Source organism: Myotis nattereri (assembly GCF_964212035.1).
Source record: "Myotis nattereri genome assembly, chromosome: 2".
Lineage (NCBI taxonomy): Eukaryota > Metazoa > Chordata > Mammalia > Chiroptera > Vespertilionidae > Myotis > Myotis nattereri.
In genome coordinates this window covers 141,913,393-141,939,024 of record NC_138076.1, presented here as the reverse complement: position 1 = coordinate 141,939,024, position 25,632 = coordinate 141,913,393, and the positions used below count along the sequence as shown (strand labels likewise).

Sequence of the window (25,632 nt, the reverse complement as noted above, 5' to 3'; positions counted from 1 at the left end):
TTCCCTCCCTCTGTTCAACAGATTTACACTGACTGGGCCAACCACTACCTGGCAAAATCGGGCCACAAGCGGCTGATCAAGGATTTGCAACAAGACATTGCAGATGGAGTGCTGCTAGCCGAGATCATCCAGATCATAGGTAAGCCCTGCCCTGTGAGGGAAAACCTGACTGGCTCTGCTCCCACTCCTTTTGGTAAAACACAGTTTCAGTCAAATGCATGCAAACTTGGTCCATGTGTCTGAGATTAACGTAGCTCTCCTCTCCCATGATTTAAATTGAAATGTTTTTGTGGCAATGTTTGAAAAAGGCAATGTGGCCACACTTTTAAATGGTTAGAACTGTATCATACATACACCGAATTGTCAGAAATGAATGCTTCATTAAACCATATGTCTCCCATGTGTGCATTGCATTAGCTGGAGCAACTTACGCACTCGGAGATTCCTTGAAACTGTATCCTGACCCAGCGGGGACAATTGTGAAAGGTTTCATGTCAGCAGTCATTTGGCATGGACTAAAGAATTAGCAGCAACTTCCTTCTCACTCTCTCCCCCCCCTTTTTTTTTCCGCCTTGTGCATGTGGAATTGTCGGCTGCTAACAAGTGTGTCCTCTTGTACTTTGCTTGGGAGATAGAGTGAATGTAGCAGCAGCATTTTGCTTGGTGTTTTGTTTTTTATTTTAGTGTTGTTGTTTTTTTAGCCTTTTGTGTTTCAATTCATTGCTTAAGCATCATTCTTTTTTTTCTCTCTTTTATTTTATTTCTTTACTTTAGCAAATGAAAAAGTTGAAGATATCAATGGATGTCCAAGGAGTCAATCTCAGATGGTAAGAATCACATTGAATCTAAAATAGTGCTTATCTTCACTTCCAGATTTAACTGCATTTGTAAATGGACTAGGACATTATTTTGCCTGTCTTCCTTCTTGTTTAAGAAACCATTTGAAACATTCTATGATGTGTATTTGGCTGTGGGGAGGGGGTTGCCGTTTATGAACAAGTGACAGCATTAGTACAATTGAATGTGTATGACTCCTGAGTAGCATATCCCCAGATGTTTTAACACATCCTGACATCTCTTTTGTTCCTGTCTGAATAATTTGACACTGGTCTTGGTGGTAATAAAACCCATTTCCAATTTGAAGTGGAGCCCTTTTGTCTGGACAACTGGCTTGAAGAACAGAACGTGCCATGTGCACTTTTGAAATATATGAATAGTATTTTCTTTGTTCATAACAAAGTCCAATGTAAACACATGGATTCTTCAACACTTTTGGAAATAGCTCGAAAGGCACGCTCTGGAAGTGTGCTGAGCAGTGACTAATTGGGACATATGATTCATGGCCTTTTCCAGAAAGTCATCAATCTGAGGTTTGCCTTTCCCTCAGTCTTCTCTTATCTTTACCGACTGGTACACCTTCAAGGTTTATACCAAAATAATGGATTAATAAACTGCTGAAATAAAAACTTACCCCTTTCTTAATGAAATAGCCACAACTTAATGTCACAGGACAGCCTGAAATGCAAAATGCCTTACCTGAACTTTCATCAGAGATAAAATCAAGAAGGGTAGCCAAAATCTATAGCGTGAGGTTTCTTCCAAAACTCTTTTTAGCACAGAAGAGACATTTTATATAAACTTTATGAGTTTTCAATTGTCAGAGAGTGGAATGTGAAAAAAAAAAACACAACTGAACTTTTTTGACCTGCTGACCTGCTTTACTTAATGTGAGAAAACTAATATCCAAAATAATAAAAGGAATTTATTTTTAAAGTGATTAACTAGCACATCAATTGCGCCTGTGTGTGTGTGTGTGTGTGTGTGTGTGTGTGTGTGTTTAATGAGCACTCCAAGGACTTGTTACAATGTTGTAAACTCTGTGTAGCTGCTGTGGGAAAAAAAATCACTGTTAAGAAAAACTGTAAAGTACATAAATTTTAAGAAAATTTTCTAATTTAATTACTCTGAGCACTAACATGACTATGGAAATTAATTATAGTTGTTTTCTGAAGTTTTACTTAACGCATTTGCAATCCCTTTGTACCCTGCTACAATTACAGCTGTGTGCTATTGAGAAAGACATGTAACCTTTCTGAGCCTTAGCTTTCTCATCTATAAAAATAATTTCCGCCCTAACTGGTTTGACTCAGTGGATAGAGCGTCGGCCTGCGGAAAGGGTCCCGGGTTCGATTCCGGTCAAGGGCATGTACCTTGGTTGTGGGCACATCCCCAGTAGGAGGTGTGCAGGAGGCTGCTTATCGATGTTTCTCTCTCATCAGTGTTTCTAACTCTCTATCCCTCTCCCTTCCTCTCTGTAAAAAATCAATAAAATATATTAAAAAAATAAAAATAAAAATAATTTCCAATTAGGATATGATAACGACATATAATTATGAACATTTTTACTACCTAAACTGATATGGAAATGAAGAATAGTATTGCTACTAACTTTATAAGGAGCACATTTCTGAATTACCACCTGTGAAAAGATTTTTAGGGCTTTCATATTATAAATCCCTATAGTCCCAGAATATCATATATTATATTTCTTAAGGCCAATGATGTTGGTTTTGCTTTCATCATTTTAACCATAAGGGGGTGTTGGATACTAAAACTCTTACCTTCTCTGCTATCATTCCAATTTGATTCTAAGAACCTGATGAACAAACAAGCTATTATTTTATGACAGGAGGAAAAAGCCTCCAAAGCTTATAACTGGATAGAGATGCAGTCTGTAGATATTATTCTTGAAACATCTGTACAAACCTATAAAAAATGCCCTCATGAATTTCAGTAACTTTTTATTACTTCCTGCTCCTTATTAGCCCCCGAATGTCATGTAATATCTCATGTGCATGTCATATTGAAATTTCTGCTTCTGATTAAAAACAAATTTAAAGAAATAGAAAAATCAAAGCCTAAGAAATGTAAATGCTATGAGAAGGTAGTTTTCCAGGCAAAAAGTATTAGTCAGAATCACATTAGACTGTGAGTAAGAATGACTTGGATTCTAATTTTTTCTGATGTGGTTGAGCTTTGAATAAAATTGGCATGTCCTCAATAGGTTGATTCAGAAGAATACACATGAGTTAAATGTAAAGTTTTTGCCCCTGTTCTTAGTTGGCATTGGCACTATGCTATTAATGAATTAAAAATCCAGACTTTCACAGAAACAAGAAAGTAGAGGCAAGAGAATTATGATAGCATGGCTCGACTTACAAATTTCATTTACCTATTCCAAACAGGATGTTTCTTCTTTATCATATAACAGACCAGAGGCACTGTGTCAGTAACAGGGGAGTGCTGTTCCCACTCACAGAATTACTTTGACCATATCTTTTTATATATCTTATCTTTTATGGCCTTGGGTGCTGTTTGTGTTTAACACAGGTAAGGTAAAATTAGGTCTGCTACTATTTCTGGCCACAAATTGTCTTTATTTAAATTGCAGACTTGATAACTTTTATTGGATTATTTTAAGCCTTTGAGAAGATAAGTTCACTGGTGGTATGAATCTACAATATATGGATGGATTCCTGTAACAGCCAGGCAGCTCATATTGAGCTAATTACATTAACTGAGCACCCAAGGTGCCAGGTATAGGGACACTTGAGGGTCACAGGAGCATATACTTAAATAATAGAAACAGTGTTGCATAGACAAGAACAAAAGGACCGTGAAGGAATGAGCTTGGTGTGTTCCAGACACTGTGGCTTGAGCACAGTGAGAAGTATGTTATTCGTCGGTTCTAAAGCCTTTGAAAGACTCAAAGTTGGGCTATGACATGATCTGATGTGAATATTAAAGAGGTAACCTGAGATGCTTTCCAGGAACTGTAGAATACGTGTTGCTCTCACATTGTATGTGAGAGATGAAGAATATAGGGAGTATAAAATGGTCCCTGATTTCTAGGCCTGAGTGAGAGGTTGCCGTTAAACAAGATGATTAACATAGAGGAGGAAAACAAATTCAGATTTTGATGAGTAGAGTTTAATGTATCCTTTGGAATATCAAGCAGGCAGTGACTTTAGGCTATCAATTATGTGTTTCTGAAGGACAGAAGTAAGAATAAATCAAGCTAAATAAACCTATGTAATGGTTGAAGCTGTGGGCAAGTATGAGATCTCACAGGTCTGCGTAAAGTCAGAAAAGGGAAAGAGTGGTGAGAGAGTGAGCCCACTATCGAGAGGGAGGGGATCAACAGGTGTGGATTGTTAATCCTTAGGTAGCTATGGTAGCTTAAGCTCTAGTACTCAGACTGAGTGAGACAGAGCAAAGCAATGTAAGCCTATGTAGCAGATGCTGCCAAATGCTACATTGCCAACTAGTTGGTGTACTGAAATGAGGAAGCTTGTTCTGGTCATTGGTCAGGCATTAATGCCCTTCATGTAAACATCTGCTATAGGGTGCTTGTGTGCTGAGGAGTAACTAAGGGGTGCAGATATCCATTGAGTCCTGAATAATCTTTCTAAAAGTGTCCTGTTTAATGGAAGAATAAAAAGCACACATACAGTTTGAGAGGAAGGAGGATGGGGGAAGCAAGCAGAGGAGGAGGAAGCAGTAGGGAGAGAGAAGGAGGATCCAGGGAAAAAGGGAGACAAGTGATGATGCCAAATTCTGCAGCAAGTGGCAAAGGAGGAAATTTGAAGTCTGTGTTAATGTCGGAAAAGAATACATTTTGCTCCATGCCATGGGAGAATGAGATACGATTGCATGAAGATATGTGTATTTTACAGTGGATTACAGAAAAATTGAAGGAATTCAAATCAATATGACAGCATCTTCAAGTATTAGATAACACTAATGTGCTCTTTTCTGTGTGATTCTTTAATGGTCATGTTATATAAAAAAATTCAATTATAGTATCTAATAATAGATACAGAAAATGCAAAAATGATTCCTCTAAGTAACATGGACCAAAGAGTACATATTTAAGAAAAGCACGAACTTGTCCTTTTAGCAGCTTATTAACACTATTGAGAGATTGTGATTCATATTTATTCAGTTTTAAAGCCATGGCTATCTTTCCTTAATAAGTTCATGACTAAACTCATCCTGAAAAACAGAACTTAATTTGTAGGAGCTTATTCAACACTATGTTTAACCGCATCCAAAGATGAAGTTACCAATATGGACAGCACCTGTTAAGTAATTTCTATGTGGGAGGTATCAGGATTTGGTGAGATTACATGAGGAAATAAGTTAGTAAACTATAAATACCAGGAATGTCCAGAATGCCCAGAAGATTAAAAATAGCATTAAAAAATGCCCAACATTCATTTGAAATGCACAGGCACAAGTGCAAGGTTCTTAGACAAAAATGTAAGACATGGAGGGGAAAATTATTTTGAAAACAAAAATTTATTTTTAAAATAGACCATTATATTTAAGGACTTTCACAAGTGCATGGGGGGGTGTGGATTAGGAAATTTGATTATGTTGAATAGTTGCACACCAATAATTCAATTATATGTCTGAGCTAAGGATCTGGCAAATGTGGTCACAGCTTGTCCTTCCTCTTTGCTACTTCCTCTCTTTACCTCACCCTAGTAACTCAATTGTTTTCAGCCACAACCTTTAACCTTGTTTACTATCACATGACGTTATTGAAAACTTGATGAAATGATAATTTTTGGAATTCTTCTCCTTCATATTCTGTTTTTATTCCTAAAAGATAGAAAATTAGGTTTCAGTCTTTCCTTAATTCTCTGATTCCATGAACCACAGGGTTGAGACTTTCAGAATAATTACCTATTGGATTTCACAGGCGTCTGCATTCCATTCCTTCTGTGTACAGTGATCTAGACAATGAGACCATTCCTGATATCTGTACTTTTATCAGTGCTCTGCCCTTTAAAATTTTAATTCTCCCAACCACTTGTAATTGCTGCTGTTTAAAAGTCTTATTTAGGTAAGATGAGAAGATGAAGTTTCTAACCAAATAGGGAAGAGATCAAATATTGGAATGCTCTTAAAGGTTTAACAAAATCTTATAAACGCCATACTGTGGGATTCTAGCACTATGATTCAGGGGAGTGGAATATTACTAAGATAGTTCATTCCCATGATTCCCTGCCATTTTTGAAACTGTTTATCTCTTTGAATGACTGGAAAAAGATAGCTTAATGAAGACAAATGCTTTACTACCAATATAGGCCTGATCTCTAACAAAACACTATATTAAAATCTTTACTTTATTTAACGATTTCCTTTTCATAAAGGTTCAAACTTTGGAAGAATAATCATAAACTGCTAGTATTAAGAAATTTATATTTTAGTATTAGAATATCAATCACCCTGATGACTTTTAAAACTGAGTTTGTCTCTCAAAGTTGCTCTGTAAATCGGTAATTTGAAGTTCAAATGAAGCAAATGAAATAACATGGAAGTGTGCTGTGTTGAAAGGACAATGGTCACTGGAATTCTAATCCTGACTCTGTGACCCAGGGAAAAGAATTCAGTAAACACTCAAAGTCTCTGCCTATTTCTGCGATGAGGAAATGAGAACTCTAAAGTCCATTGGAACTCTTACTTGCTAGATTGATTTAACAAAACACCAAAGACCATGGTTCTGCTCAGTATTCTATCTTAAAGATATAGTTGGATCTTTATAACTTTTTAAAACTATATTCATAGTAAGGTAAGAATGATATTTCCTAAAATATAGAGTATCCCAAAAAATGTATACACACATTTTAAATACATTTTTGGGGAATGCCATGTATATGGTCTAATTTATAAAGAAAAACAATGGCAACATGGAAATTATATCTATTCTATCTTCACCCAAGGATATGTCTAGAGAAAGGGTAGCGAAGAGAGAGAGAAAAAGAGAGAGATAATAAACATCAATTGGTTGCCTCCTGCAATCTAGGTATGTGCCCTATGTGCCCTGACCAAGAATGGAACATTCAACCTTCTTGGTGTGTGGGATAGGATGACACTCCAACCTACTGGGCCATCAGTCAGGGCTGGAAATTATATTTTTATGGGAGTTATCTGGTGTGCCATTCAGATATTAAATAAGCATTTAAAGTACAAGAATACTTTTCTATAGTAACCCTACCAGACTGCTGTACCGATTTTTCGGTAATTTCCGAATCTGCCGCTATACTGCTGTACCTAATTTTCGGTACGTTGCCTAGACCTATTTTCTACAATGTCTCCAAGTTCCATCTTATTCTAACCACTTGTTTGCATGTAACTAAAATTTTTCTACATCATGTTGGTTTTTTCTCTTTAATGCTCAGGAGCCCAGGTATAGGGGACAGTTAGGTTCAGGGCCTCAGGTCTGGTAGGGTTAATGTTGTATTATAGAGTAAATGGTTTAAGTGTTCTTCTTAGGAGTATTCTATTTAAATAAGTTTATATCATTAATAAGACAAATATAAATTGAAGTAAAAATTAATTTTTTTATTGAATTCCAGATTCTATGTACATTTTTTCTTTCTTTTTGGAGAGAAGATAAAATTTTTCTTCTTTTTTTGGAGGGAAATGCATATCCTTTATGTATGTACATAAATAACAATTGATAAACATTGTTAATATTTCTAATATTTATTTATTACTAGAGGCCTGGTGCACAAAAATTTGTGCACTCGGGGAGATCCCTCAGCCTGGCCTGTGCCCTCTCGCAGTCTGGGACCCCTTGGGAGATGTCCACCTGCTGGCTTAGGCCTCCTCCCCGGGGAATCGGTCCTAAGCTGGCAGTCAGACATCCCTCTAGCAGCCCGGGAGCCCTCGGGGGATGTCTACTTGCCAACGGGGAGCAGGCCTAAGCTGCAGTCGGACATCCTTAGAGCTGCTGAGGAGGCGGGAGAGGCTCACACCACCACTGCTGTACTGGCAGCCATCAGCCTGGCTTGTGGCTGAGCAGAGCTCCCCTTGTGGGAGCGCACTGACTACCAGGGGGCAGCTCCTGTATTGAGCATCTGCCCCCTGGTGGTCAGTGTGTGACATAGTGACCAGTCATTCCCAGTTGTTCTGCTGTTGAGGTCAATTTGCATATTACTCTTTTATTATATAGGATAGAGGCCTGATGCATAGGTGGGGGTTGGCTGGTTTGCCCTGAAGGGTGTCCCGGATCAGGGTGGGGGTCCCTGCTGGGGTGCCTGGCCAGCTTGGGTGAGGGGCTGAGGGCTGTTTTCAGGCTGGCCACACCCCCTTCAGGGAGGGGGGGTCCTGCTGGGGTGCCTAGCCAGCCTGGGTGAGGGGCTGATGGCTGTTTGCAGGCTGGCCACGGCCCCCAGCCACCCAAGCTCCCAATGGAGGCTAGCTGGAAGCAGGTATCTGGGATTTATTTATTTTCTATATTTAAAACTTTGTTGCCTTCAGCGGAGGCCACAGCCGGCCAGGGCAGGTGGGAAGCTTGGCTTCCTCCATCACCGGGGCAACCAAGCCTCCTGCTTGCTCCAGCTCTGTGGCTGCCGGCCAGCCATCTTGGTTGGCTTAATTTGCATATAGTCGCTCTGATTGGCTGGTGGGCATGGCTTGGGGGCATAGCGGAGGTATGGTAAATTTGCATGTTTCACTTTTACTAGATTATACTGAAATTATTAGGGTGATATTGGTGCACGAAAGCATACAGGTTTCAAGTGTGCAACTTAAAAAAACATCATCAGCATATGCATCAGCATAACCCATCGCCCCAAGCATAGTCTGTTTCAGTCCCAATTTTTCCCCACTTTGCCCTCCTTCACCTAACCTAGCCCCCACCCCCCTTTCCCACTGGCTATCACCACAATGTTTAAATTGTGTCTATGTTGTTTTTGCTTAATCCCTTCACCTTCTTTCATGCATATCCCAACCACCTTCCCCTCTGACAGCTGTCAGTCTTAAGAGACACCTACTATATATTTGAATATCAACCACTTTTCTAAACATTCAGCATGCTCTTTATCCTGATAATTTAACTGAAAATGCTATAAATTGTTTCCCACTGATAGGCCAGTATCCCAGTAAACAAAAGTACAATCAAACCTAGCATTACAAAATGTATTCTGTTGTAATCTTTTTGTAATTATAGTTTTTTAAAAAGAATTTACTGCTCCATATTTTTCAATCTCCTTTTAAAATTTAATAGAAAACTGCCACTTACAATACTCTATAGCAGGGGTGAGCAACCCCTGGCACACGTGCCAAACATGGCACGCCAGTAACTTTTGCTGGCACGTGAAACCCTCTCTTATAATCTTCCATTTACAGTTTTTTTCTTAATATTGACTTTTTTATTTTTCAGATAAATTCAGTGTAGGTGCATCTTAGATAAATAAATAATTTTACATAACAAGTTATCTTAAAGGCCATAGACATGGATTGACAGGAGAGGGGAAAAGCAATTTCTATGCCTCTGCCTTACTCTCCCTGCCTTTCTAGATCCAACCAGTGTTTTGGTTTCATCCACATACGCTTATGAATCTTTGTTCTCAGTGATGAATTTTGTTAAGTCTCGTAATAGGAGTAGCCTGAGAGATGAAAGTAGTAGCTCGTGCATATCTCTGAAGGTCACGAAATATAAACCCGATGTAAAATCTCTGTCATCAGTGATACAGCAGCAAAAGTCCCACTGATAATATCAAACGGAGTCATAAAGTTTTCTGTCGGACTATCAGTGTACATGTATACATTAAAAAATAAATATGTTTTTCATCATCATATAATGTGTTTTTGTCACTCAAATGAATTTTATTATTTCGTCAAGGTTCTTCACATACGTACACCTTAAGAGAGATATCAAGTAGGTGTAACATGTCCTCAAAAATTAGGGTTGGCACGAAGAAGAATTTTGAGTCAGAGATTTTGCTGGTTTTGGCATGCACTCACAAAAAGTTTGCCCACCCCTGCTCTATAGTAAATATATATAACAGAACAATTGTAAATCCCTACTTTAGAAAACAATATACTAAGGTACGAAGCAGTTTTGAATATGAACTGTGATATTCTTAGCTTAAGATACTATGATGGTTAAATAATGTCATAAAAAGTTAACTTATATAAGGAGAGGAAAAGGAAATAATATAGGGGGAATATTGTTTACTTGATCTCAGTACAGTCATTTGAAGAGTTTATCTTTGATGAGATAAATTATTTGAAAATCAGCTGACATGTCCAAACTAGTTGCTTTATGACATTATACTTAAATAATTTTAATATTTGTTAAATTAAACTGACATGTGTGAATAGACACAGGCAAAAATTTGTGATGTGCCTCTTTACACTTAAAATTGTATTGCCCACTTGATTTGTATTAGCCTGTTTCAAACAAAAAATATTGTGAAATCATGGCATAGAAACATTAAATTTTAGAGGTGGCCCTGAGTTCAGCAATGTCAGGATCACTTACCTTTTCACCTGTTGATTGAATGTCAGTCATATTGACATTCAATATGTCAATATGTTGCTGTGCTAGATGCTTTCTTGCATTTTTCATTAGTTATCACAGTAAACCTGCAAAGGAACTGGGTCCCATGGAGGCTGCCTATGTTCCTGTTTAGTGAATTGAAGAATCAGTATTTGGTCTAATGTCTAGGCCATTGTGCTTTTCAACTTATTAACAAATCTATTTAATGAAATAAGGCCTAGGATACAAATATTTAAATAAAAATCATCATCTCCTCCCTCCTAACTTATATAAGGAGAGGAAAAGGAAATAATATAGATGAAATATTGTTCACTTGATCTCAGTACAGTCATTTGAAGAGTTTATCTTTGATGAGATAAATTATTTGAAAATCCTCTTCCACCGCCTCCTCCTCCTCCTCATTCTCATTCTCCTTCTTCTTCAGTATTTTGGTCCCTCTCCCTCTCCTCCCTCCCCTGCCACCCCCCCCCCCATTATCTCCAAACTTTCGATATAAATAAGCATTTTTTCTTGACTGTTATACTTGTTTCTCCTATCTACAGCAAGAATATAAACTTTGGTTAGGTTGGGAGAGATTATGGGCATGTGAGATAAATAATGATTCATAGATTTTTGTAGTGAAATTATGCATTTGGCAAATAATTTTTATATCTAACATTGGCCCTATATGTAAAGATTATTTAAGTATAGAACAGTTTTATAGCTTCATAATAAAAGAGTAAGTAAAATTCCTTGTTTTCTAAAACAAATTGAAAAGCAGGAATTTATTAAAAACTCACAGAGTATATCTTCAAGTGAATGAATACTAATGTAATTTTAATGTTATATTTATAACACTTTCTATTGGCAATCATAGGTTATAATGAAGATTTAATATAATCTATAATGGACAATGAAATTGAATGATGTTCATTATCCTCTAATTATCAAGTCACTTAAAGTGGAATAGTAGAATTTTTTGCAACAAAAATTTTATCTGATAAAAACCTAATGAATTTTTCATATCTGTATATATACATTTATCTATTTGCATATACACACATAATTCTGTTATTGCATGTGTTTATATAAAGCATTCCTAGTATGGAGCTATGGAACTAAACTCTTTATAAACATCTTGAATGCTCACACAATATATTATGTGGGGACTATTTTTATGCCCACTTCACAGATAAGGAAGCTGAGGCTTCCAGAAAGTAAAACCTTCCTCAATTTCTTATAATATGTAAATTGCATAACAAGTATGCTCACACAGTTTTATTGGACTGGAAAGCTTTTAATTATTATACAAAAATGATTAATTAATAAGTTGACTCCTTTTATCTAACCAGAGAGCAATTAAAGAAAATAGCCAACTGAAGAGCTAAATAAAATTATTATCCTCTATCCCTCTTCATTCCCCACAACACTGACTTGAGATGGGAAAGGAAAATATGCAGCCTAGTATTGCAATGATGTGAGTCATATAGTTAATTAATTAACTAACCTGTACCTTCACCTCCCCTCCTCACAGGCTCAACAAATCAAAAATGCAGAGGGCAAGGCCTGGAAATCTGCATGTTCACGGAACCCACCTCACCCTTAGGCTCGCTGTAGTTACAATATCTACTGCTGTACTGAGTAGATAATAATATCAGGTTTCTAAGGCTGCTGTGAAAAATTATCACAAACTTGGTGGATTAAAACAATAGAAAGTTACTCTCTCTCAGTTCTAGAGACTAGAAGTTTAAACCGGTGTTGCAGGGCCAAAATCAAGGTGCAGCAGTGCCATGTTTCCTCCAGAATCTGTAGGGAAAATCCATACCTGGCCTCTTTTGGCTTCTGGTGACTGCAGACATTCCTTGGCTTATGACCCTATCAATCATTCTATATATCAATCCATCATATCTAATAAAAGACAAAAAGGGTAATTGACCGTACCTTCATTACGCTTCCCATTGGCTAATCAGGGTGATACGCAAATTAACCGCCAACCAAGATGGCACCCGGCAGCCATGAAGCTGAAGCGAGCAGGAGTCTTGCATGCTCCAGTGATGGAGGAAGCCAAGGTTCCCTGCCTGCCGTGGCCTGGCTCAGAGCTCTGAAAGCAACAGCTCCGAAAGCAACAAAGTTTCAATTATAGGAGCTAAACAAACCCCAGATACCTGCTTTCAGCAGGTCGTGGCCTCAGAGCTGGAGCGAGCAGGATGGCAACAAACTTTCAATTATAGAAGGTAAATAAATCCCAGAATAAAAAAGAAAAAGAAAAAAAAGGGGAGGCTGGGAGCTTCAGTCACCGGCCAGCCTGAAAACGGCCCTCAGCCCCTCACCCAGGCTGGCCAGGCACCCCACTGGGGACCCCCACCCTAAAGGGGGTGTGGCCAGCCTGAAAACAGCTATCAGCCGCTCATCCAGGCTGGTCAGGCACCCCAGTGGGGACCCCCACCCTGTAGAAGGTGTGACCAGCTGCAAACAGCCATCAGCCCCTCACCCAGGCTGGCCAGGCACCCAAACAGGACCCCCACTCTGATCTGGGACACCCTACATGGCAAACCAGCCAGCCCCCAACCCGTGTACCAGGCCTCTATCCTATATAATAAAAGGGTAATATGCAAACTGACCCTAACAGCAGAAAGACTGGGAATGACTGGTCACTATGACACACACTCACCACCGGGGGGCAGACACTCAATACAGGAGCTGCCCCCTGGTAGTCAGTGCGCTCCCACAAGGGGAGCTCTGCTCAGCCACAAGCCAGGCTGATGGCTGCCAGTATAACGGTGGTGGTGGGAGCCTCTCCCACCTCCTCAGCACTGCTAAGGATGTCTGACTGCAGCTTAGGTCTGCTCCCCACTGGCAAGTGGACATCCCCCGAGGGCTGCCAGGCTGCCAGAGGAATGTCTGATTGCCATCTTAGGCCCAATCCCCTGGGAAGCAGGCCTAAGCCAGCATGTGGTCATCCCCTGAGGGGTCCCAGACTGCGAGAGGGCACAGACCAGACTGAGGGACCCCCCCACCCCCCCACCCCCCACCGCTGACTGCACAAATTTTTGTTCACTGGGCCTCTATTCTATACTAATAAAAGGGTAATATGATAATTAGACTGGGAGACCTTTCAGGAGACCTTCCAGACGTTCTTCTGGACAAAGTCATGGTGGCGGGGCCAAGGTAGAGGCTGTTAGAGGCCAAGAGGGGAGGGCAGTGGTGGGTGATCAGGCTGGTGGGGGGTGGGGCAGTTGGGGGCAAGCAGGTCATCAGTGGGGGTCAGTTGCTGGTGATCAGGACAGCAGGGAGGTCAGTTGGTGGTGATCAGGACATCAGGGGGGCAGTTTGGAGTGAGCAGGCCAGCAGGGGGGCTGTTGGGGGTGATCAGGCTGGCGGGGGGGGGGCATTTGGGGGCAAGCAGGCCGGCGGCAGGGGGAAGTTGGGGGCGAGCAGGCCAGCAGGCAGAGTGGTTAGGGCAGGCAGGCAGGCAGGCGAGCGGTTAGGAGCCAGCAGTCCCGGATTGTGAGAGGGATGTCTGACTGCTGGTTTAGGCCTGATCCCTGTAAACCAGCAGTAGGACATCCTTCAAGGGGTCCCAGATTGGAGAGGGTGCAGGCCGGGCTGAGGAACACCCCCTCCCCATGCACGAATTTCGTGCTCCAGGCCACTAGTTAAGGTATAAAAATGCATTGGTTATTTGAGCAATCATTTGGAAATATTTACACCTTGAAAACTTAGGATATATATGAAACAAGTGCATTTTGCACACGACCTCTGTCTACCTTCACACTACACAATTTCATCCTTACATTCAACCAGATATTTATTGAGCACCTATTTTGTGCCATGCACTATGTCCTAGCTGCCTGTCAGTCATGTAGAGAGCTTGCGTCAGAGGCTGGAAATAGCTCAGTCAGAATGTCTAAATTACAGTGGGAGGAAGCATCATGTGGCAGAGACTGATGGTTGAGTTTTATTTCTGACCCTGCTATTTATTAATTGTGCAAACTTATAAAAAGTATGTCATCTCTGTAAGCCTCTATGGAGTAGGAAAATAATATCTCATCTTCCAGAGTCTATGATGAAAATGAATGAGTGTTTTTGTATTTGGAGTAAATAACAAAAATGCTTAAAACTCTATGAATTTCCTTCCTGTGCTAGGTTGTTGAGTCGGGGAGGAAGAAGTAACTTCAAAACCATTTTCCTGCTTCCATTCCTGACATATTTTTAGGGTTTTCCAACTGCAGCTGTTCACTTAGTGTGTTATGAAGTCAATGTTCTAAATGTTATTTTTTAAATGAAGTACATTGAAATAGAATTTTTTAATGATCAGAATTTATTGTAGACTAGAGGCCCAATGCACAAAATTGGTGCAAGGGGATTGGCCCTCACAGTCCTGGCTGCCTCAGTCCTTGTCCGGAAGGTCGTCTGGACGGTCATTCCACTGTTCAGCCATCCAGTCTAATTAGCATATTATGTTTTTATTATTATAGATAGTATGGTAGAAATTGATTTCTGAAACATTTACTATCTATCAATAAATCTATGTATGTAGCATGTGTCATATAAAAGGTATGACTTCAATGCAACACCGGTCATTTCTTTCTTTTGCTTGAAACACACCATTAGCTCTCAGTGCTTTCAGGCCAGGTGCAGACCCTCAGCAGGGCATGGAAGATGCTCTTTGTCTAGCCCCGTTTATCTCTATGGCCTTTTCTCCTGCCACTACTGTTCTCCAGTTTTCAAGATTCTTGCTTCTAGAGTTTCTTCCTCCTGCTCTCTCTTACATAGGTTCTTTAAACTGATTGAAGGCCACCCACCTTTGGAGTGGTTTATTTCCACGTCAGTAAACAAAGAAGTTGTGGAGAAAGATTTAAACGAGTTTCAACTCTCAGTATCCCCGGCTACTCTGAATTGCTTGCATGGTTTCTCAGCCATGACCAGTTCTCATCGTGGTCCTTTCTCCAGTCCACTTCACAACACATCCTCTTAAGTGCTGAACTCTTCCTAATCTTTCAGGGACTAGCTCAGGCTTCCTTTTAAGCAGAAAAATCTGGGGGTTCATGAGACAGGCTCTGGTGTTGACCTATTCTGTCTGTGTGACCTTTAGCATGCCAATTTAATTTTCTAATAACACTTTTCTCATTTTAAAATGCTACAGTAATGGAAACTTCAGAAGAAAATGTCTTTATAAGTGTGTTAAGTCTTAGATAATAATAACTTTCTCCATTTCTTGCCCCTTGATCTCTAACCAGGAATAAACCCTCCTGTCTGCTTCTTGCTTCTTTCTAGTTGTCTGTGTTTCTCTGACCATAATATTTTTGCATTACATTGGAATTCTCTGTCTCCTATAAATTACATATATTTTAAGGTCCTGGCAATGTTTTAATGAACTAATAATTCTGTTTTTCCTAGTTATACCATGGTTTATTTTTTTACTTACGTTTTATATTTTTATTTTTATTTATTTTTTAAAATACATGTTATTGATTTCTTTATAGAGAGAAAGGGAGAGGGATAGAGAGTTAGAAACATCGATGAGCGAGAAACATCGATCAGCTGCCTCCTGCACACCCCCCACTGGGGATGTGCCCACAGCCAAGGTACATGCCCTTGACCAGAATCGAACCTGGGACCCTTCAGTCCGCAGGCCGACGCTCTATCCACTGAGTCAAACCGGTTACGGCATATATTTTTATTTTTTATTAACATTTACATGTGATATTATTTTGTACTAGTGGCCTAGCGCACGAATTTGTGCACATTGAAAGGAAATTAATTAGAAGAAATATTTTATAGCGCTATTCGCCCCTCTCTATAATAGAAGTGTCAACCAAATTCACAATCGACAATGACAGATCAAAACACATGTGTGCAATTGGCGCCAGTGAGAGCTTTATGTGTGTCATGCATGTGCAAGTCAACTTAGCCTTTTATAGATATAGAATAAACTTGCTTAATTAGAACTGCTTTCTGATTTAGCTAAACTTTATCCAGCCCAATGAAGCACCCCAACCTCTCTTTCAGGTAATTGTCAGCAACACAGCAGTAAATATCAACACAAAGCAGGTTATTATTATAAATCATGCAGGGAGAACATAGGCTAAAATATTGAACTGCAGCAGTATTTGACTATATTCTGCACAGTGAGAAAACCTGAAGCCATTTTCAAGGTCCACCATGTCTTACTTCTTTTCATTCAGGTCAAGTTTCTAAACTTTCTAAATCTCCGTTTCTTTTCTAATGAAAAGAAAATATGATTCCACCTAGTCTCCTATCTACCTACTCCAGGACTTCTGTGAGGATCAAATGAGATGAGGCACGGGGAAAATGCTTCACAGACATTTGGTTAAAGTGTAAATGTTTCCACTTGGCTATAAAGCAAGTGGTGTTCCTGGGCTAAAGAAACTCCAAGGTGACTAGTCGCTAGGGAGAGGAAGCCGGACGTTGCTATGTGACATCATTACCCGGCGCCCACAGCCACCATTTCCAATCTGGGCTGTGCTGTGGACCACATTTTGCGCCATGGGGTTGACAGCGTCGGCTGTGATTTGGTGGGGTGTTGCTCCGTGGTGGTGGCGGGGCCTGTCTCCCACTTGTGGGAAGCCGAGTGTTGTTTTTTGGCACAAGGTCTGCACTGCCATTTCCCTGTAAATGGCCAGTACATGTCATGGCAGCTCCTGCATTGAGCGTCTGCCCCCTGGTGGTCAGTTCACGTCATAGCGACCAGTTGTTCTGCTGGTCATTCTGCCACTCAGTTGATTTGCATATTAGGGTTTTATTATATAGGATTCCCAATTTCCCTATGCTGTGCTGTATGTACATCCCTATGACTATTTTGTAACTACCAATTTGTATTTCTTAATCCCTTCACCTTTTTCATCCAGGCCCCCAACTCTCTTCCTCTGTGGCAACCATCAGCCTATTCTCTACCTATGAGTCTGTTTCTATTTTATTTGTTTATATTGTTCTTTAGATTTCACATATAAGTGAGATCATATGGTATTTTCTTTCTCTGACTTACTTACTTTACTTAGCATAATACCCTCTAGGTTTATTCATGCTACTGCAAAAGATAAGATTTCATTATTTTCGTGGCTGAGTAATATTCCATTGTATATATGTACTGCCATTTTTTTATCCACTCACCTATTGATGAACACTGGGTTGCTATTATATCTTACTATTTTAAATAATGCTGAAGTGAACAGAGGGGTGCATATTTTCTTTCACATCCGTGTTTTGATTTTTTCTGATATATACCCAGAAGTGGAATTGCTGGGTCATAAGGCAGTTCCATTTTTGTGGGGTGCGGTTATGGTGTTTTGGCCAGGCTCAAGCTTCGGATTAATGAAAGGATAGGGTCCTCTCATTGCCACGTGTGAGTCCCAGCTGGAGGGCAGGGCCCTCCCAGCACAATTATAGCCAACAGCTATGGTTGTAAGCTTGAACCTATGGTCCGAACACCTGGCCCCACGTGCCTCGTGATAGAGTTCGGGTGCATGTAGTTAAGTGAGGTTGAAACTCAGGAGAATGCTGTAAACAACTTGATCACGCCCCTACTTTGCCTCATGGCATCTGCTATAAAATAAGACACAGCTTATGGGCGCTGTCCTTGTCTCCTCATCAGGGAGGCAGCGTCCCACCGAGACCCAGCTATTATTCTCTTGTCTGTCTTTCCTTAATCCTTTCACCCCCACAACTCGGGATCACCCTTGGTCGTGCAGCCACACATTTTTAATTTTTGAGGTAGCACCATACTGTTTTCCATAGTGGCTGCACCTAACTAGATTCCTACCAACAGTGCACAAGGGTTACCTTTTCTCTACATCTTTAACAACTCTGGTTGTTTGCTGATTTATTGATGATAGTCATTCTGCCAGGTGTGAAGTGATATCTCATTGTGGTTTTAATTTTCATTTATTTCATGATTAGTGACATTAAGCATTGTTTCATGTGTCTGTTGACCACCTGAAGGCCCTTTTTTGGAGAAGTGTCTATTGGGGTTCTCTGCCCATTTTTTAATTGGATTATTTGTTTTTATGGTATTGAGTTGTATGAGTTCATTATAAATTTTGGCTATTAACCCCTTATCATATGTATCATTGTCTAATATATTCTCCTATTTAGTAGATTATTCTTTCATTTTGTTGATGGTTTCATTTGCTGTGCAAAACTTTTAATTTTATGTAGTCTCATTTGTTTTTCTTTTATTTCCCTTGTCCAAGGCAGTATATTTCTGGGTTCTCTATTCTATTCCATTGATCTATGTTTCTTTTTTCACGTGAGTAATATGCTGTGTTGACTATAGCCTTGTAGTATAGTTTGATATTAAGTAGCATGATACCTCCAACTTTGTTCTTCTTTCTCTAGATTGCTGTGGCTATTTGAGATGTTTTGTGGTTTTACATAAATTTTTGGATTGTTCTATTTCTATGAAAAGCACATTTGATATTTGATAGGAATTTAGTTTAATCTGTAGGTAGTATGGAAATTTTAATGGTGTTAATCTTTTCTATCCATGAGCATGGTATATGCTTCCATTTATTCGTATCTTCTTCAGTTACTTTGTCAGTATCTTATAGTGTTCCAAGTACAGGTCTTTTACCTCCTTTGTTAAATGTATTCCTAGGTATTTTTTATGCTATTGTAAATGGGATTTTTTTCTTAGTTTTTTTTTTAGATAGTTCATTATTGGTATATAAAATACAACAGATTTTTAAATATTTAATTCATATATTGCTACATTACTGAGTTTTTTTTAATCAGCTCTAGTAGTTTTTGTTGGAATTTGGTTCTCTCTCTCTCTCTCTCTCTCTCTATATATATATATATATATATATATATATATATATATATATATAGTAGCATGTGATCTGCAAATAATGACAGTATATTTCTTCCTTCCCAATTTGGATACTTTTTATTTTTGTGGCTGTAACTTCCAGTATTATGTTAAATAAGCAGACATTCCTGTTTTTTCCTGATCGTAAGGGAAAGACTTAGTTTTTCCCCATCGGGTATGATTTTAGCTGTGGGTTTGTCATGTATGGCCTTTATGATGTTGAGATATGATCCCTTATCCCCATTTTGCTGAGAGTTCTTATAAATTGCTGCTAGATTTCGTCAAATGCTTTTCTGTATCTATTTATATGATTACATGATTTTCACCCTTCATTTTGTTTATGTGGTGGATCATGTTAATTGATTTTTGGGTATTGAATCAGACTTGCATCCCAGGAAAAAATTCTACTTGATCATGGTGTATGAACTTTTTAATGTATTGCTATATTTGGTTTGTTCATATTTTGTTGAGGATTTTTGCATCTATGTTCATCAGGGATAATGGCCTATTCTTTCTTTGCAGTGTCTTTATCTGTGGAATTAGGATAACGCTGGTCTCATAAATTGATCTTTGGAGTCTTCCCTCCTCTTGAATTTTTTGAAATAGTTTGAGAAGGATAGGTGTTAATTCTTCTTTGAATGTTTGGCAAAATTCATCTGTGAAGCCATTTGGTCCAGGACTTCTGTTTTGGGGGAGTTTTTTTTATTATTATTATTACTGCTTCAATTTCATTGGTTGTAATTGGTCTATTCATATTTTTTGGCCTGTCCTGATTCAGTCTTGGAAAATTGTGTATTTCTAGGAATTTATCCATTTCTTCCAGACCGACCAATTTGTTGGCATATAGTTGTTCATAGTAGTTTCTTATAATCCTTTGTATTTCTGTCAGTTGTTACTTCTCTTTCATTTATGATATTACTTATTTGGTTCTTTATTTTTTCTAGATGTGTCTGACTAAAGGGTTATCAATCTTTTTTATCTTCTCAAAGAATCATCTATTGGTTTCATTGATCTTTTGTGTTGCCTTTTAGACTCCATTTCATTTATGTTTGTTCTAATCTTTATTATGTCTTTCCTTCTTCTCACTTTGGGCTTTGTTTGTTGTTCTTTTTCAAGTTATTTAGGTATAAGGTGACATTGTTTATTTGATATTTTTCTTGTTTCTTGAGGTAGGACTATATTGCTATGAATTTCCCTCTTAAGCCTGACCCATAGACTTGGGGTTATTAAATTTTATTTTTATTTGTCTCAAGGTATCTTTTGATTTCTTCCTTGACCTCATTGTTAACCCAATCATTGTTTTAGTAACATGTTATTTAGCCTCCATGTTTTTGTGTGTTTTTTAGTTTTTTTCTTGTAATTGATTTATAGTTTCATACCATTGTGATTGGAGAAGATGCTTGATATGTTTTCAATCTTCTTAAATTTACTGAGACTTGTTTTTATGGCCTAACATGTGGTCTGTTCTGGAAAATGTTCCATGTGCACTTGAAAAAAAATGTATATTCTGCTGCTTTGGGATAAAATGCTCTAAAAATATCAATTGAATCCATCGGGTCCAATGTGTCATTTAAGGCTGCTGTTCTCTTGTGGATTTTCTATCTGGAAGATCTATCCATTGATGTCATTGGGGTTCTGAAGTCCCCTGCTATGACTGGATTACTGTCAGTCTCTCCCTTTATGTCCATCAAAATTTGTTTTATATATTTAAGTGTTCCTGTGGTGGATGCATAAATATTTACAAGGGTTATATCCTCTTGTTTGATTGCTCCCTTTATCATTATGTAATTTCCTTCTTTGTCTCTTACTATAGCCTTGGTTTTAAAGTCTATTTTGTCTCATGTGAGTATTGTTACCCCAGCTTCCCCCCCGCCCATTTGCATGAAAAATCTTCTTCTATCCCTGTTAATCTGTGTGTGTCTGAGTGCATGTGTGAGGGGCCAAGCTGAAAAAGGAAGCCATCCACCAACAATTCCAGGCCTGGATCAGGTCATCAAAAGGCCCAAGGCACCCCAAGACCCACCGTTGCCTGCTGGCAGTCTTTTAGGCTCAGCCACTGAAAGAGCCTGGCAGTACATGAGTTCATGAGGCAGGTTCTCAGGGGAGGGCCGGATAGGGGAGAGTGGTGTTCACCAGGTTAATACAGATTCAAACTCGGCTCAAACTCAGGTCTGGTCTGAGGCCACTCAGCATAAGTCTCAGAGTACACTGAGGCCAGCCACCACCCACCTGTGGCCTTCAGACCTTTATGTTGGGGCGTGGTCTCAGAGAGTCATCAGGGTGGAGCTAGTGCAGTGCTCTAGGCTAATGCCTGGGGAGCAGGAATGTTGGCTCTGGTTGGAGTCCTGGAGAAAATGGGTTTTACCCTAAAGCAAGGGGTGAGCAAACTTTTTGACTGGAGGGCCACAATGGGTTCTTAAACTGGACGGGAGGGCCGGAACAAAAGCAGGATGGAGTGTTTGTGTGAACTAATATAAATTCAAAGTAAACATCATTACATAAAAGGGTATGGTCTTTTTTTTTTTTTTTTTTTAGTTTTATTCATTTCAAGCGGGCCTGATCCGGCCTGCAGGCCGTAGTTTGCCCACGGCTGCCCTAAAGCCACACAGTTCAGTTTCTTTCTGTGTGTCTCTGGCCCATACCCCTCCCCCCACTGGAGCTTGCCTGGAACTCTAGAGTTTTTCAGGAAAGAAATGCAATGCAGGCTCGGAGCTTGGCAGGGTAGAGCCCCAGGGAGTTGTCAGGGTGGGGCTAGTTATATGTAGCTCCCAAGGCAAATGCCATGAGGGGAATGCTGGGGCCAGCAAAGATGGCATCTGTGGGCTGCGAGAGAGACTCAGCACAGGGATGTTGGCGGCTGTCTCTCCAGCCTTCTCCCTGAAGCCAGCAACTCATTCTCCCCACGTGACTCCAGCATCCTCTGAGCTGCCATCCCCTCACCAGAACCAGGGTGAGTGCCTGCAAGTGAGATTTTGTGTGCTTCCCTTGGAAGAGGACACCTGGATTTCCATCATCTCCCATCTCACCCAGGCAGAAGGAATCCCCACCAGGTTTCACTGCCCGATGCTATGGGGGCTCCTCTTCCTGGCACTGGTGCTCTGGGCTGTTGAGCCCGGCAGGGGTTGAGACCCTCCACTCAGAGGGGATTTTTGCAGCTGAAGTATCCCTCTGGATTCTCAACCTCCACACGTGGGTGCCGGGCAAGCCCTTCCGTGGGTCTGCTCCTCTTGCCAGTCTCGGGGTGGCTTCTTCTGTAAATCTTAGTTATAAGACTTCGGTTCAGTTAGTCTTCAAATGGTTGTCTAGGTTGATTGTTTTATAACCTAGTTGTAATTTTGATGAGAGGTGAGTGCAAGTTTTTCCTAATCTACCATCTGGATTGCTCTCCACCATACTTTATTTAACTTGTGCTATTTAGGTTGTTTTGTGGGTATTTAGGTTGTTTCTAATTTGGCATTATTAACAATCTGATAAGTAAAATTTCTTTGGTGAATCTTGGAGTGCTTTTGTGAACCTTGGAGCGCTTGTCTCGTTATCCCTTTGGAATAAATTCCTTGAAACAGTGGGATTAACTGGAGAGGAAGTTCTCTCTTTCTTTGCAAAAATGAGCCAGGCTTTGGACAGCCACAAACTTACTCTAAAAGAAGGAATAATAGTTCCTCCATATTGTAATTTTCTCTGTTTATATCCAAGAAGTGTAGTGGGTCTGCTCACATGGGAATGAATAAAAAGCTGAACATACTGCACAGCAGGTACCATGTGAACAGAAAAGATCTCTAGTGTCCACCGGCCGAATTCTTTGAGGAAGGAAGAGAGGAGTGAACTGATAATTAAGTGAATGAAAATCAACATCTTAATCTATTTTAATTAATACAAAATTATATATCATTTTAATTCACCAGACAACTTTATATATGATTGAAATTGTGGGCTAAATCTATATAACTGTTTAAATTCTATGTAGGTGTTTGCTCAACCTGAACTATCTTATCTATTTTATTTTTAGTTGACATCCCATTTATTTAATTGATTTATATAATGACACTAACAGTACAAGTTTATCATGAAAAGTTGGAGAAAGTTAAGAACGGTTCATATTCTTCTAGACATTCTCTCTCTAAGTATAACTCTCAATAGCAGTACCTAGCACTTCAGACGTGCCCTAACCAGAATTCATTGTGTCTGTAGAGGGAACTCAGTCTGTGAAGTATTATGCCTGCTTACAGGTTTATAGTTCCTTAACTTTCTCTATTGCAATAATTTTAGAGAATCCAAGAGGCAACAGAGTTTTTTCAATTGTGGGCTAAATTCAGCTCTGTAAACATAATTGCAGAAAGTAAAGATTGGTCAGGACACATATAGCAGGTAACTCATCGATGTTTCTCTCTCACATCAATGTTTTTTTTCTCTCTCTCTTTCCCCCCTTCCTCTCCCTCTCTCTAATCAATTAATAAAACATATCCTCGGGTGAGGAGATATATATGCCTGTGAAAACTCAACAAACATCTCTATATCCCCACAAGCTAGAGAGAGTGAGGAGAGAGAAATCAAGATCATATGATGAGATCATATGATACATATATTCCTCTGACTGGCTTATTTCACTTATCATCATACACTCCAGGTCCCTCCATGCTGTCTCAAAAGATATCCTTTTTTTTTTACATCTGCATAATATTCCATGGTGTAAATGTACCACAGATTTTTTTATCCACTCATCTACTGATGGGCACTTGGGCTGTTTTCAGATCTCAGCTATTGTAAATTGTGCTGCTATGAACATAGGGGTGCATATATCCTTTCTAATTGGTGTTTCAGGTTTCTTAGGATATATTCCTAGAAGTGGGATCACTGGGTCAAATGGAAGTTCCATTATTACTTTTTTGAGGAAACACCACACTGTTTTCCATAGTGGCTGCATCAGTCTGCATTCCCACCAGCACTGTACTAGGGTTCCCTTTGCTCCACATCCTGGCCAGCACATCTCATTTGTTGACTTATTAATGATAGCCATGACAGGTCTGAGTTGATATCTCATTACTGTTTTAATTTGTATCTCTTGGATGATTAGTGACTTTGAGAATTTTTTCATATGTCTCTTGGCCTTCTGTATGTCCATTTTGGAGAAGTGTCTATTTAGGTCCTTTTGACAATGGAGTAAAGACAGTCTCTTCAATAAATGGTGTTGGGAAAATTGGACAGGTACATGCAAAATATGAAACTGAACTACCAACTTACACCATACATAAGAATAAACTCAAAATGGATAGAAGACTGAAATATAAGTCGTGAAACCATAAAAATATTAGAAGAAATTATAGGCAGCAAAATCTTAGACATCTCTTGTAGCAATATGTTTACAGATATATCTCCTAGGGCCAGGGAAACTAAGAAGAAAATAAACAAATGGGACTACATCAAAACAAAAAGTTTCTACACAGCAAACGAAACCATCAACAAAATGAAAAGGGAGCCCATTGCATGGGAGAACATACTTGCCAATGATACATCTGATAAGTTGTTAATTTCCAAAATATATAAAGAACTCATACAACTTAACAAAAGGAAGACAAACAATTCATTTTTTTTAAAAAAAATGGGCCAATATTGAGATCATCCTGTGTATTAACCTAAATCTATAGTTTCAATATGATAACCAGCTTATAATTCTGTTGTTACAAGCTGGTTATCATATTGAAACTGTTTAAAAGCCATGGCATGACTCTTGAATTGCAAAGACAATACCTATATTTAATCCAAGAATTATTCAACTGTAGAAATACAAATGCAGCTTTTTAAATGAAGATTTCTTGTGGTTTAGGATGAGAACATGCTTCATTCTGCTCAGGTTGTATCAATCTTTTGTCCATTTTATGTATCTTTAGGCGTACTTACCAAATATCACTTGTTGAATCTCAAATACCCACATCCTAACATTCCAAAACTCACACAAGCCACAGTCTCCAACTCTATGGGTGACTTAGTTGAGACTCATTTGTGAAGCAATCTCACTGTAGATCGTGAGAATCAGGCTTTATGTGAAGTAGGTGGGTTGCTGATCTGTCAGAATGCCATTCTTGACCAGGCCTTTATGAATTGTTTGTAAGCTGGACAGTGCAAGCTTTATTTTCCTTCTGTAATTAGCCAAAATAATTCTAGTGAAATTCTGGTAAAGATCTCTAGTATGAAATGAATGTAAAGTATTCGTTCTTTCTCTCTGGCTTCATTCTAGCTCAGTTATTTATTTTAAAACAGTCCTCTAAGTTGCTTTTCCACTGCTTTTCGTGTTACAGATTGAAAATGTTGACGTCTGCCTTAGCTTTCTGGCAGCCAGAGGAGTAAATGTCCAAGGTCTATCTGCTGAAGGTAAGAAAAGGCCCGATTGTCGCAAATGATGTCCACGTTTGTAAAAGATTTTTTCATAATGCAAGAAATGTCAATTGAGAGTTCATAGCTTCTCAAT

General features: G+C 39.3%; 1 protein-coding gene across 1 annotated transcript in view; it reads left to right on the top strand.

The window, feature by feature from the left end:
- NAV3 (neuron navigator 3) overlaps positions 1-25,632 on the top strand; it is a 350,115-nt gene that overhangs the window by 85,835 nt on the left and 238,648 nt on the right. Inside the window, exons 2-4 of the mRNA XM_081083380.1 lie at positions 22-139; positions 775-827; positions 25,463-25,535. Coding sequence (XP_080939506.1) covers positions 22-139; positions 775-827; positions 25,463-25,535 — 244 coding nt within the window. The remainder of the gene's footprint in view (positions 1-21; positions 140-774; positions 828-25,462; positions 25,536-25,632) is intronic.